This window comes from Arachis duranensis, chromosome 6 (genome assembly GCF_000817695.3).
Source record: "Arachis duranensis cultivar V14167 chromosome 6, aradu.V14167.gnm2.J7QH, whole genome shotgun sequence".
NCBI lineage: Eukaryota > Viridiplantae > Streptophyta > Magnoliopsida > Fabales > Fabaceae > Arachis > Arachis duranensis.
This window is the reverse complement of record NC_029777.3, coordinates 105,884,676-105,899,105: the sequence shown is the minus strand read 5'-3', so window position 1 is coordinate 105,899,105 and position 14,430 is coordinate 105,884,676. Positions and strand designations below refer to the sequence as shown.

Genomic DNA, 14,430 nt, shown 5'->3' with positions numbered 1-14,430 from the left:
CATCAAAAAAAAAAAAAACACCCAACAACAAAAAAAGAGAGAGAGAGAGAGATACTTGGTTACATGACTAAACCAGGAATTGACTCGAGCTAATTTGTTTCACAATCATGCTGTGCAGGGGAATACTTGGCCCTTACAGGAGATAAGCTAAATGGTGTAGAAATGATTGCTTGTCACCTTGCTACTCACTTTACACTAAATGCGGTATGTTTTTCTCTGTTGTTGTTATTTATTTATTTATTTATTTGAATTTTTAAAAAGTTTGTGTTTGCACTTTGTTCTATCTTTGTTACTAGAGTTCTCTGCTACTTACTTGTTTTGGTTTCCCTGACAGAGGCTTCCTTGGCTTGAAGAACGCCTAGGAAAATTGATCACAGATGATCCTTCTATTGTGGAGACATCTCTTGCCCAGTATGGAGATATTGTTTACCCAGACAAAAGCAGTGTCCTTCACAAGTAATGTGCATCTAAACACCCACATTTCTTTTCAGCTCGATAAGTTCTATTGCGTGAATAATTTTCTTCATAGTTCTGCTGATCTGACCCAATTAAGGTCCAGTCACAGAAATCTGCTTTCTTAAAATGTATTAACATTGTGAAACAATCGAGACAAGAAAAAATAAAATGCATCAATTTTAATAAACTCTGGTCCTTTCTTCTTAAAATATGTTTGGTGAAATCCTCCAAAGAAAGTTTAATTTTGTTGAGATTGTTTGGTTAGTGATATTATGTTATCTAGAAGTTTATTTTAATTAGAATTACAAGCTTTAGTTCTCGTTTGATGGAGTGTTTGTATTGTACCACCTATCTCTTAAGCACTTTATGATTTGCTACCTGATTGATTGGTCACTCAACCCATGTGCCAACAAGAAATGAGATTGTTCTGTTAGGCAATTCAGTGATGCTGTCTTGTTTTTCTCCATACTTATATTGGACTAAATTGACATCATCGTCTGCTTCTGCATATGATATTTTGTTTTGACTCAGGATTGATACTATTGATCGATGTTTCTGTCATGATACAATGGAGGAAATTATTGAAGCTTTGGTAAGCATTGTAGTAAATCTTTTGTACCTGATCTTTGATGAGTTTTGATTGGTGAATAAAAAATTGAACATATCGAGCAATTCTAATTACAATTTTGTGTTGTTTTATAACTACTGCTTGTGTAGTATATCTTTTGTCACTTTCTTGTAAATCTCTTTTTGCTGACAAGCAAAATTTCCTTACAGTAGGCAGTTTTTAGAAGGAACCTTATGCTTATTTATTGCTAAAACATCAAAGATGAAAAGTTTTATCAACTTTAGAATTTGACTTTTTGGGGAGTTCTTGCTGAAGGTCATAATTTAGCTTTAACCAAGATATGTGAATCACCATATTATCATTCAAAATTGGAGAAGAGATTATTAGCTGTATCAGTCTCCACTTGAGAAGGGATGCTAAGAACGTCTCTCAAGATAAGGAATGAATGCATTAGAAAAAGTTGGAGGTGACATTTATGGTTCTTGAAAAGATCTGCAGAAGTCCCAATTAGGAGAGGATATCAAATAGGTGATTGGCCAATGTTTAAAAGGTAGAGAGACCAAAAAAAATCTATAGCAGCCTAAAAAGCATTTAACTTGTAATGATTTGACTATATACATAGTTTGTTTTAAGATATTATGATTTCATGATATTCATGCAGTTGACCTAATAAAAGCTCCCATCGAAACAAAGCACAAAAATTAACAGAGACAAAAAATGGACAGGGAACTAAACCTTAGAATAGGCAGGGAACTAAGCACTTGGTAGTTTTTCAAATCCTTTTGGCTTTAACTAAGCTACCTTCATATAGTTTCTTTTTAAATGCTATCTTTCAGGCCAAGGAAGCAGCTGAGTCTTATGATGAATGGTGTATATCAACTCTTAGGAAGATTAGAGAAGCATCTCCATTGAGTTTGAAAATTACTTTAGAATCTGTGAGTTACATTTCCCTTGCAAGTTTGACTGTTCGTTAATTTATCATTCAAATTCCTTTTGACTTCTGCACTAACATCTGTTACTGCATTCAGATACGTGAAGGTAGATTTGAAACACTTGATCAATGTCTTGCACGTGAGTACCGGATATCCCTTCGTGGAATTTCCAAGCAGTTCTCCTCTGATTTCTTTGAGGTAATGGTTTTTCTTTCTGGCCTTCCATAAAGGACATTTCAATTTTTTTTTTCTTTGTTTTCTTATTGATTTATTCTTCATGTAGGGTGTTAGAGCAAGAATGGTTGATAAAGATTTTACCCCCAAGGTATGCCTATTCATCCAATGGTTTGTATATTCACAAATTGAGTTTAATTAACATACCTTGGAAGTATAAAAGAGTTTTACGTTGTGTTCCAATCGAATGCTTTTGTTTCTAAGACTTTTAAGTTGGTTGGTACTCGAGTAAGACACTTTCATGATGTGACGGTATATGATTGATTGTTTGTGTAATACTTCTTTATATTGCCAATTCATACAGATTAAATCTTTATAAATTCACACTTCCTCCATTTTTCTTGGGAAATTTATGAGCATTTTATTTACAAAATTTGCAGTGGGATCCACCTAGTTTAAAGGATGTATCAGATGACATGGTTCAATCATATTTCTCTCCGTTCAGCGAAGTAGAGTCTGAACTGGTATTACCGACGGCATTGCGAGAACCTTACATGTGAGATTAGTACAATCTTCATTAATTCTTGTCATTATCAAGGGTAGACCAAATAAGTTCAAGATTTGTTTGCTGACTTCATAGAACATAATAGTTTTTCACATTTCTGTGTTGTATTAGCATGAAAATGTAATAGTTGCACTTTTATTTTTGGTGGGGTGCAAGGTTGAATTATCATCAAGCATTCATGAAAAATGTAGATTATCCAATTAGCTCGCTCGTTGCTGTTTTAATTTGTTATCCATTCCTCAAGTTCTTTCATGAATGTTTCTTTCTCAACCTTTTTTGATGAGTAAATTACATTCACACTCAGGTTTGTCAAAATCACAAACCTGATTATACGCATGGTATGTTCTGCTGCATGTGGTGCAACTGCAGCCTCAAGTAGAATGGAGTGGAAGTAAATTGATATAAAAATTTCATAGGGTTTTTTGTTTTTGGACATGATAGGGTTTGAACTTCGAACATGTATAATTTTACAACTATACTACGTATACACTAAAATTAGCTATCAAAGTCAGTCACTAGTATAAAATACATGTTAAAATATAATTTTATATTAAAAATAAATTAAATCACACATATATTTATATACAAATATATTAAGAGTTGATTTTAGTAGTTAATTTTAGTGTATAAATAACATTTTTGTATTATCACTGGTTAAAGAAACAAGGGTTACAAAAAAGCACGTTAGAGGTCCAATCAAATTCGGGATAAAATTTAGGTGGACTTTGTTCCCGTAAATGTAGGTTGGTTGATAGGCGCTAGTTGTGCCACATGTTAGGATAAAGTGGGTTCAATTATGAAGTATGAAAATTAGTTTAAGATGACAAATGTTTTGATTTTTTGTTCAAGAGCTTTATGATCAAATTATGGTAAACTGAAATCCTCGCTTAAAACTTTTATTTCCTTTGTTAAGTAGGACTAAGTCAGTCAAATGGTATAATTCGGATTTCAATTATTTGAAGATCTAGTGAATTTTAGATATGGGCGGTTTATATGAAAGAAAAATTATCAGCATTGGATTTGGTAATATAAGGCTCTAAAATATATCTAAGGGGCTGTTTGTTTAGTGCTATAAATTGTTAAGATTTGTTTTTAATATTCGTTAAAATAAATTATGAATATGTCTTTTTATTATAGATATTCTTAAAGATGGATCCTAAATTTTCAAAATATCCAAATATCTAGGAGGAGGAATTCTTTGACAAAAATAATGATAATTAAGTGATATAATGGTAATTTTATATGGTTTTATTCCCTTCACATGGGAATATCCAACACCTACTTAATGAAATGAGAACAAAATTATCAGATTTGTGGTATACAGTTTTCGTGGGAATAAAAGTAAATTATTTTTAGGAAAAGATTTTATCACTTTAAACAAAGATGAGAATAACACATTTTTATAAATAATTTCCGAAAACAAATTAGAATTCTTTAAAACAAAAAGGATGCTAATAACGGCTATGTCAATAATAATTGTTATTTAATAAATAAGATGATGATTTGATTTACAATAATCAATTAACCAATCCTTCATTAATAATCTTTCTATAGCTACTACACTATTAGATGTGTAAATGTTTATTATCCAAAGCATCTACACACTCTAATGGCGATTGTACAGCCACAAGAATTTGGCAATAAAGGATGGACTAAAAATTGAGATGAATATTCCTCTTGGAAATGGCATTAAAGTTTCTTGAATTTCAATCAAGACGGTGCAATAGGTACTCAACTTGAACATCCTTAGTAAGAGGTATTATCCAATTCTTGTAAAAGTTGGCAGCCACTGATGGATCAACCTTGTATGTTACATTTTTGTCATCACCATTGTTGAGGGTCACATTCTGTCCGAATACCATAGCTTTCTTTTCAACCCTCTTCCTCACCGTTTCTTCTACACTCTCAAATGTCAACAATTTCATCAATCCTTCTTTATCCTGAAATAATCAAGCATTTATATTTTAGACAAAGATTAGTAAACAACCAAGATGATATTTGTTATAAGCAATTCATGAGCATGAAATATATTTACACAATCACCTAATTGTATGTAACTATATCATTAAATTAAAAATATCTGACTAGTTTCATATTGCACTGACCTTTGTTGATATTTAATGAAATTTAATTCAATCCTTTTTATTTCTAAAACTATACATTGATTTTCCCTAAGATTTAGGTGATAATACAACCGATACTTGTGTATTTTGTAAAATATTGCATTAAACACCTTTATAAACATAACAGTAACCTCCTCTAAAGGAACGTTTATGTGAGGTCCATGTCATAGAGGGGGACCATGATAAATTTAGAAAATCAATGTAATTTGTTCAATATTATATAGTAATAGTGAACAAAAAATTAGTAAATTTGAAAAGTGATATGTGGAAAGAAATATGAACATTAATGGGACTAAATTGCTAATAAGAATATTAGTAGAACTAATGTGCTAAGATTCAGCATTATGATGTATACCTCGGCGCGAATCAGAGACTCATATTGTTGAGCAGACTCCCTGAATTTCACTTCAGCAACAAATTTTCCATAATGAATCCTTCTAGAGATGGCCTGCAGAAACAAATGAGAATTAGCGCTAGTTTAGAGCCATTAAGGCCACAGTTGAAATTTGTCTTATGAGATTTGACCAAAATTTACATTCGCAACATGAAACTTCGATTAGGAGAGTTTTCGGAGAGAACATTACCTGCAACAAGGAAAGATCACTAGCTGCGGTTTGCGCATAGTTGCCGTCATCACCAGAAGCAACAAACGAAGGAAGCAGCTCATCAAAGTAGATTTTCCAGATGGATTTGTTTATGTTAATCGAAGCAGCTTTGGGATGTAAAAACTGCAGATCTAATTAAATTTTAGCATTTTTCTTTCTTGACAGTGAACCAAGTTAGGAGATTGGAGAAAGATTTTTGGATTTGGTAAATTACCTGTGTGAAGGAGTAAGATGGCACAAGTGAGGGTGGCAGATTTTCCGGGAAGAAAGGATTTTCTTCAGGGTTATTGTATCTTCCAACCTATAGCATAGCATAACTTTTTTATGTGCAATCTTCTTTCCAAGCCAATAGCATAAGAAAATAAGAAACACTTTTGGTGATTGCCAAGATCAAATGTTCTTATAATTGCATTAGTCCATAAACTAGATACTTATTGATAAATAAGTAATAGCAGAAGTTCTAAATGTTTCCATTTGGTAATGAGGAATGTGTTAAGGTATAACCTTAGCAAAGATACTTATTATGTATGACACCTTTTTGAAGCCATTTTTTCAACTATAATCTCTTAAGATTCTTCCAAATTCATTGAAAAATGAAAGTTAAGTACAAACCCACATAACAAAGGTTGAGAAATACAATGCTCATATTCACAACATGGATATCACTTGATGAATGAAGCAAGGAAAACAGAACAATCATACTACTACAATGACAAACACTTCCCACTAAGTAAGGTCAACTACATAGATCAAACGATACTATCGCATCATATCAACAAGAATTACATTATCTGTCAACTGTCTTAATAGACTAACACAAACTCTTTTTCACCGGGCTAGCGAATCACAGTTTTTCTTGGATCCATATATATTTGTATAAAAAACATTTATCCAATAATGCATCCAAAAGGACCAAATAAACGTGAATTAAGAGAGTACACAACAATAATGATAACACATTATAAAGAATGATAAATATAAGGGCTAAAACCCTAAACTACTAACCTTAGCTTGAACTGCTTCTGTATTCTTCACAACAAACTCAGCCAATGAACCAGCGAATCCTGGAATCTCCTCGCGGCCGTAGGTGCGAGAATTCATTAGGAACTTTGCTCTCTCAATGAGGCCAAAGACAATTGTATCTTCTTGCCTGATCAAAGCTTCCCTCACTGAATCCAGAGTATACACCTTCCCCTTCACAGATTCAAGACTTAATTCTTCTGCTTTCACCATTCCCATCCTGTATCTAACCCCACAAATTGCCAACACAAGAATCACCAAACGAAAATTAAGCATCATATTGAAACACCCCAAAAGATTACAACTTTAACCCTACAATTTTATGATTAATCTGCCATTAAAATAGAGTACAAAAACAGCATTATATATAACACACGAAGATAAGAATTTGACTAATTAAGAATTGCAAGATCAAACTCAACGCCTGCTCATATAGAGGAAAACATATTATTCCCCATAAAATCTAGATACGTTTGACATTTAATATTGAAAACGCAAAATAAAAAATAAAAATGGTGTACAATCATACATGCAGAGATGGACAAAGTCAAAGAAAAAAAGACGGCAAAGAGATAAATTATAAATACCTTTGTAATCAAAGAGGCGGCTGAATTGAATTAGAGATGATGATAGAATGAGATTAATTAGCGATAAGAGAGAATATTTGGCTATTTGCTTAATGGAAGCAACACTTATGATATTTATAATTTATGATATTAGTTGAATTAAGTGAAAAGAGAAAGAAAGTAACTTGGTGGGGAAGAAGAAGGAAAAGAGTGTTGTTATGTGTGTGTGGGGCGGCGAAGAAGAAGGGTCGTTGATTCGTTGGTTGGTTGTTGCTTACATTGGTTGAAATCAAGAGTTCTTTTGAGTTTTGAGTTGGAAACCCAACCAATTTTTTGCTTTTCTTTTTTTCCTCCTGCAAGGAAGAAAACACCGTGTGGGTCCCACCATCAACACCCAACAATGCAAGAACCACTAAAAAAAGCTTTTGCACATGCTGTGTTTGTACGGTCAAATAATATCTTTTATTAGTTACAAATTATGTTAAAAAAGAGAAAGTATAGAGAGTCAATAGAATATTTGTATAATATATACAATAGAGTTTAGAGAGTATTAGAGATATAATTATTAGTGTTATTTTTTTTATCAGTTAAAGTCTTTGAGATGAGTAATATTATAACATGATATTAGAACTCTAGATTCAAAAGGTTAAGAATTCGATTAAAATCGCTCTCTCAAATATTATATATATGATAAAGTGATAAACTACTAAAACCGTATAGACTTATAAATAGTATTTTTACCCGTATTTTTAAATTATTTAAAATTATTTTTGTTAATAATAAAATTATTCGAATGTATTTTTTTAAATAGATTTTTTTATCAAAAATAAAAAAATTTAAATTCGCAAACTCTTGGATAAATATGGAGAAATTATATCATTTGAATTATAATTTATAACTCATTGATTAAGTAAATTTATTTTTTTATATAATATTATGTAATTAAATATATTTATAAATTTATTTTAGATTAAATTGGATCAAAATTAAATTTTAAAAATAATTTATAAAAATAGTAAAAAAATCGGTTCTCATCAAAATTATTTGTTTATTACACGATGGTACCGTTATGTGGGAAAGGGAAACCAGGTAGGTCTAGCGTCTACCCCGCGTTTAGCCGTTGATAAGAACGCTTTTGCTTTGTCGTGTCTCTGTCTTAACTAACTCTTAACATGTATAGAAAGATTTCGACTCTCTCTCTCACATGGCGAAGTCCTTTTGGGAAAATATTAAAATATTATAATTTTATTTTGATGAAAACTGATATAGTGATATGTAACTCTTTTTATTTTAAATAATTTAATATATTTAATTAAATTATGGTCTAATAATTTTTAAAATTACATATAAATTTTTACCTTTTATTTTTATTCTTTAGCTTCCTAAAAAATAAGATCATGTTCATTTTATTGCTTGTGAAATTAAAAGGATGAAATTAATTTAGTCTCGTAGCGTTTAAAATGACTAATTCAGTCATTTATTTTCAGAAATACACTCCTTAGTGTAATGTGAAAAAATAAGTGGTCAGGTAATAAATTTAAATAAGTCTTTTTTTTAAGTAAAAATATATTTTTATTAATCTATTTTATTGTCTGTACTATATATTGATTGTCAGAATAAATATTTAAGTCTTTTAGCAGTGGTTAATAAATAAAAGAAAGAGGATATTTAATTTTGTTAAAGATAGAGTTTTGCAAAAATTACAATAATAAAAAAAGGATTTATTTTTAGCTAATGGTAGAGAGATTTTAATAAAAATAATGGCAAGTGCAGTGTCTATCTGCATATTAATAAGTTGTTTGAAGTTCTCCAAGACATTATTAGAAGACATACAAAAGATAATAATGTAATTTTTTTTGGCCCAAAAAAATGTAGAAAGAAATTAAAGATATAGTGAATTAATTGGCGGATTATTTGTAGACCAAAAAATTAAAGTGGTTTAAATTTTAAAAATCTCATAATTTTTAATTTGATTGTGCTAGAAAAATAGGGATAAAAGTCAATTTTTGCCTCATTTTCTAATTTACATGGTCTATCAAAACAAATATTTTAAAATTTCAATTTTTTTACGTACAAAAATAGGTAATAATTTATTTTAGGGTTAGAAAAGTGTTCTTCAGGATAGAAAGAATTTAGAAAAAGACATTTTTTAGAAAATTGGTACGAGACTTTCGAGTAAAATTACAAAGGACAATTGAATAAAACAAATTTAACAAGAATGAAGTCCAATTTCTCAACAATTCATACAATCACCCGTTTGGATTTTTGAAATACTCCTACCATATCAAAATTAGAATCAAGAGCTAATCACCTCAATATTCATACACATAGTAGCCCAAGTAATCATAACACAAGCATCAAAGTAGCAGAAGATATGGTTATATAGAATAAAGAGAAGAATGAATGTTACTCAGTTGCCTCTGGATATACCGTGGTCTTTTAGTTCTACCATGCGCTAGTTGAGTTTTTTGTCGGAACAATGCAAAAGGAGAGAACTCTGGAATTTATTCTAAAAGTTAAAATGTCAATTCAAAATTAAAATTTTTCTCTAGAAAATAATGTATGAAGGCTTACCAATCAAGAAAAGGCTATACTCTATAATCCAAATGGTGAACTCATTTTGCAATCGTTACGATGCTACAATGGAATCAACTCTCTATTGTCTCACCCAATGCCCAGAATTAGAGAATGCCTACAGCAAGCCTTTCTTAGACAACCTAAGAAATAGAAACATGAAAATGGTAGTTATGGTTTCAGGAACAACTCAAAAGGAGAAAGCAAGTGAAAAAGAGAATTTATTTGGCTGCAATACTAACCTAACAGATTTTAAAGATGAGAAACTTGAGGATCTTCGAAGTGAAAGTTATTTCTCCTCAAATAATAGCTATTGCAAGGTCCAAAATCCTGAAAACAGTGACTAGTCTCCATTGATGAAGTTTCAGTAATAACTTCTTTATCCAACAACTCTTTACCTTTTTTCACTTTACTCTTTCATATTCTTTAGAAACTTTTTTTTTAGTAGCTAATCTTTAGATTTTTCATTTGGTTTGGAAATACTCAATTTTATCTTTGCTGTAAGTCTAAGATGGCCACCACTTTATTTTATTGCATCAATAAAATATGTCTTCAATAAAAAAAAAGTAAAGTATAATTTTTGTTCCCAACGTTTGGGGTAAATCCTATTTGTGTCCCTAACGTTTAAATCGTCCTATTTGTATCCCTAACGTTTTTAAAAGTGATTCAATTTTATCGTGCCGTCAATTACACATCATGAACGGTTTAGTTTGAGTTTTAAAAATCTCTTCTTGAAGCTAGAATACAAATGTCTGGGATAGAATCGATGATCCACTCCGAAAAATAGCCCATCAAAAGTTGAAACTAATTCCTACAACATTTACATAATTCACTTTTTTAGGAACATAATTGAATCTAAATACAAATAGTGGGTATAATATTAAAATCGAACACGTCCAAATGCGACCTAATTGAGAATGAATACATTCAAGTAAGAATAATTGAAAAATATATCTGATTTGTTAGTATAATTGATAGTAGGATAACATTGAATCACTTTATAAACGTTAAGGATACAAATAGGACGATTTAAATGTTAGGGACACAAATAGGACTTATCCCAACGTTTGGAGACAAAAATAATACTTTACTAAAAAAAAGTGTAATATGAACACTTTGATACACATTTTAATTATACTCAATTATTCATACATACAAGGTTGTCAAACTCGCGAGTCTAGGTAAACTCATGGAGCTGACCTAGACTCGACTCGTAGACTCGTACGAGTTTATCTGTTATAAATTTTTTATAAAAAAATATATATCATGTATAATATATATTTACTCAAATATAGGCATTCAAACTTAACAATTTTAACATCAAAACACATAATAATTAACATAATACTACAATTATAACAAGTATTCTAGACCACACATTCAAATCATTCACAAATATGCATCTAGTTCAACATAAAACATACAATCACACAATCAAAGCTTCATATAACACAACCAAAAAACAAAAGAAAATAACAAAGCAACAATTAAATGTTCTAATAAAGTAAAAGTCTAAAATTGAAATCCTCCAATATCTTCATCTTCCATGGCATCAACATCATCATCTTCACCATCTCCATCAGAAACATCATTTGTTTCAGACATTTTGTATTTTTGTCCCTAAATCAACAAATCAACAAACCAAATAATTAATTAGCAAAGTTATCCAGAGTTTCAGATTTCAATAAACTAAACTAAGCTAAACTAAACTAAACTAACATTTCAGATTTCCTAAATTCAGATTTCAGATTTCAATAAACTAAACTAAACTAACATTTCAGATTTCCTAAATTCAACTTTCAGATTTCAATAAACTAAACTAAACTAAACTAAACTAACATTTCAGATTTCCTAAATTCAAATTTCATATTTCAATAAACTAAACTAAACTAAATTAAACTAACATGTCAGATTTTCAAAATTCAGATTTTAGTTTTCAATAAACTAAACTAAACTATCATATCAGAGTTTCGGTATTTCAGATATTCAGATTCATTAACAAAAAAACATCTAAGTAACTAACAGTCTAACTGTCCAAGTATCTAATACCGGAGCTTATTCAGTAATCCATATTTCATCATTCATTAACAAATATGTAACTATCAGATATTCAAATTCATTAATCCATATTTCGTCATTCATCACACCAGAATTCAAACTAAAAAAATTTAAAAAGTTAATTTCAGAATCAAAATGGCAGAAATCATACCATTATACCAAAATTATTTAAATTTGTTCAACTACCAAAATTACAGATTAAACTCACACTAACAAGTAACAACTACCAAATGCATCAATTGATTCAATTCAGTAACTAATTTATTTTTAAACATACCTGAAGGCTGAGATGGCAGAATGAAGTAGGCTCAACTGAGTAGTTGACACTGGCGTTGGTGCGTTGTTGTGCTGTGCTCCACAACGACCGACGGAACTGTGCTCCACAACAACCGACGGAAGCATGGTTGACACTGGTGTCGCTGTGTTGTGCTGACTGATGTACTCCATGAATCCGCGTTCTTTGATGCAGAACAGGGAGCGAGAGATTGAGAGTGTGTCGAGTTGAATGAGAGAACAAGAGCGAGAGAACAGTGGTTTGGGGAACGGCAAACGACAGCGAGGGATCGGGGACAGACGGCGGCGAGGGATGGACTGTTGACGACGAAACGCGAAGAAGAAGAGAGCTTGGAGAAGAGAAGAGAGTGAGTGCGAGCAAAGGGGGTTTAGGGTTAGTTGGGTTAGTGGGTTGCTCCCTTGCTGCCTTTCTTTTTTTTGCCCAAACCGGGCCGTTTTGGCAAAAAACCCAACCAAAATCAAACTCGCTGACTCGTGAATAAACTCGCGAGTTTGACCGAGTTTATCCGAGTCTACCAAAGTCTACCTAGAAACGAGTTTGTATCCGAGTTAACTCGATTCCACTACCTAAATTCGTAAACTCGTATAAGTTTACGAGTTAATTTGCGAGTTTGACAACAATGCATACATACATCTTAATGTTAAGGATAAGCATGAGAAGAAAAAGTGAGAAAATACAATGTTGGTTCATGAAGAATTCCTTCTTTCTCAGTCATTGTTGCTTGTTTGATTTTCTTGTACACAATTTATGCACTAACTTGGTCTAGTTTAACATTACACAAAATAAAAAATTGTGCCTTTTGTTCCTGTGCTTTGGTACTGCTGTGGTCTCCTCTCTTATGTTTCATTCTGCTCCACCTTTCTTCACCTGCATTTAGAGGTAACTAAAGTTATTTTCTTTCTCTATTTAGTATTTTGGATATCTAATTAGAGAGCTTTAGAGAAGTCCAATTTGCTCTATCCGCATCATGCTCAAATGTTTAAAAAATGGAAAAGTATGGAGAGCTAATGTAATTGGTCTACAATGTGTACAATGGTGGTTAACACAAAAATAAACAACACTTTTTAAATTAAAATAAACATAGATAATTTTTATTTTTAACTTATATTGGGCCAAATAAGCATCCCATTGTACACATTGTACAAATACTCTATTAACTCTCTAACAAAATTGTTAAAAAAAATTCTAAATTTGTGTAGTTTCAGTTAATCTTCAAATACTAAAATTTTCAAGCCTGTGAAGTTCAAATTACCTCAAATTACTATCTATTAGAAGATGATAGATATGTGGTTGGTGCTGCTTTTAATTGGAGTAGATCAAGTGTTGTATATATTTAACGCGTTTAATGCAAATCCATCTTTTCATATTTGTTCTCTGAGGAAATGTTACTTTATTTCATTGTGAAATATGAATATGTTAGCTACGAGCTGAATATATTTGGCACATTTATCATTAATCATGTGCTCATATGATTATTTGTCCATCTTTAGTGGAATATGATTAATCATGTATTCATATGATTAATCAAAAGCTGAAGCTCTTAATTGGACATCTCTGGAACATAGCAAGGATGTGCTTCCTTAGAAAATGAATGCGTTGACAAGTAAATATGTGGATATGCTGAACAGCACCACCATCATTATTGTTTGTTGCAAAAAACCTAAATGATGATGAAAGGTATGCAAGAAAGATTGGAGAAGAAGTGGAAAAAAGAGATGCGAAGTTGAATGTGAAAGTGGAAACAAGTTAAAAGAGGTTGTAGTGTTATTATTTTGTTAAAGAAGCTAATAAAGAAGAATGACTATTGATTTATTGAATTTTTTTGCTTTTTTGGTTCAATAGTTGTAGTATATTATTATTTGAATAATGTCATATTTGTTTTTTGTTTAGGGAAGTGGTAACCACACGTTAAGTGATTATATAAATATTCCTCTTCTTTATAGTTATGTAGATATCATGAATGTTATTTGATATTTATATGAAAAATGGATCCATCTTTGTTTATTTATATATTTTGTTGAATTATTATTATAATTAAAAAATTAGGATCAGTGATTGATTTAGACACTAAAAAATCGGTCACTAAGAATTGGTCGTCAAGAAAAATTCAGCAACTAATTTTCTCAACGACCGATTTAACGACAGAAAAATTGATCACTATTTAACAACTGATTTGGTTAGCAACCGATTTTGTTTGGTGAGGATTTGGTTGTCTTGGTTGAAAATTGATCACTAAATTAATTGCTAATTATTAGCGACCAACATTGGTCACGTCTTAAATTTAGCGACCAAAATTTTAACGAGTAGCGACTACCAGAATCGGTCACTATACTGATAATTTATTATAGTGATAAAACTTAATTAAATCAAATAATTGATAAATACGCAATAGATCACATGCATTAACTTAGAATACCATTGATCTATCATAATTTTTTAAAAAATAAACTCTTAATATAAAATAATTTTATATGTATATTTAATTATATGATAT

General features: G+C 30.8%; 2 protein-coding genes across 2 annotated transcripts in view; one reads left to right on the top strand and one right to left on the bottom strand.

Moving 5' to 3' along the window:
* LOC107495556 (3-hydroxyisobutyryl-CoA hydrolase-like protein 2, mitochondrial) overlaps positions 1–2,902 on the top strand; it is a 5,301-nt gene extending 2,399 nt beyond the window's left edge. Inside the window, exons 8-14 of the mRNA XM_016116698.3 lie at positions 119–204; positions 335–456; positions 988–1,048; positions 1,861–1,959; positions 2,053–2,154; positions 2,240–2,281; positions 2,571–2,902. Of these exons, the coding sequence (XP_015972184.1) occupies positions 119–204; positions 335–456; positions 988–1,048; positions 1,861–1,959; positions 2,053–2,154; positions 2,240–2,281; positions 2,571–2,690 (632 nt within the window). The 3' untranslated portion in view covers positions 2,691–2,902. The remainder of the gene's footprint in view (positions 1–118; positions 205–334; positions 457–987; positions 1,049–1,860; positions 1,960–2,052; positions 2,155–2,239; positions 2,282–2,570) is intronic.
* Positions 2,903–4,144: 1,242 nt separating this feature from the next.
* On the bottom strand, positions 4,145–7,319 carry LOC107495557 (chorismate mutase 2). The gene is made up of 6 exons (XM_016116700.2): positions 7,031–7,319; positions 6,429–6,669; positions 5,638–5,724; positions 5,403–5,546; positions 5,174–5,266; positions 4,145–4,635 (listed from the first exon to the last, which is right to left on the bottom strand). Exons 2-6 carry the CDS (start codon positions 6,660–6,662, stop codon positions 4,402–4,404), a joined length of 792 nt encoding a protein of 263 aa, XP_015972186.1. The 5' UTR covers positions 6,663–6,669; positions 7,031–7,319; the 3' UTR covers positions 4,145–4,401.
* Positions 7,320–14,430: the final 7,111 nt, after the last annotated feature.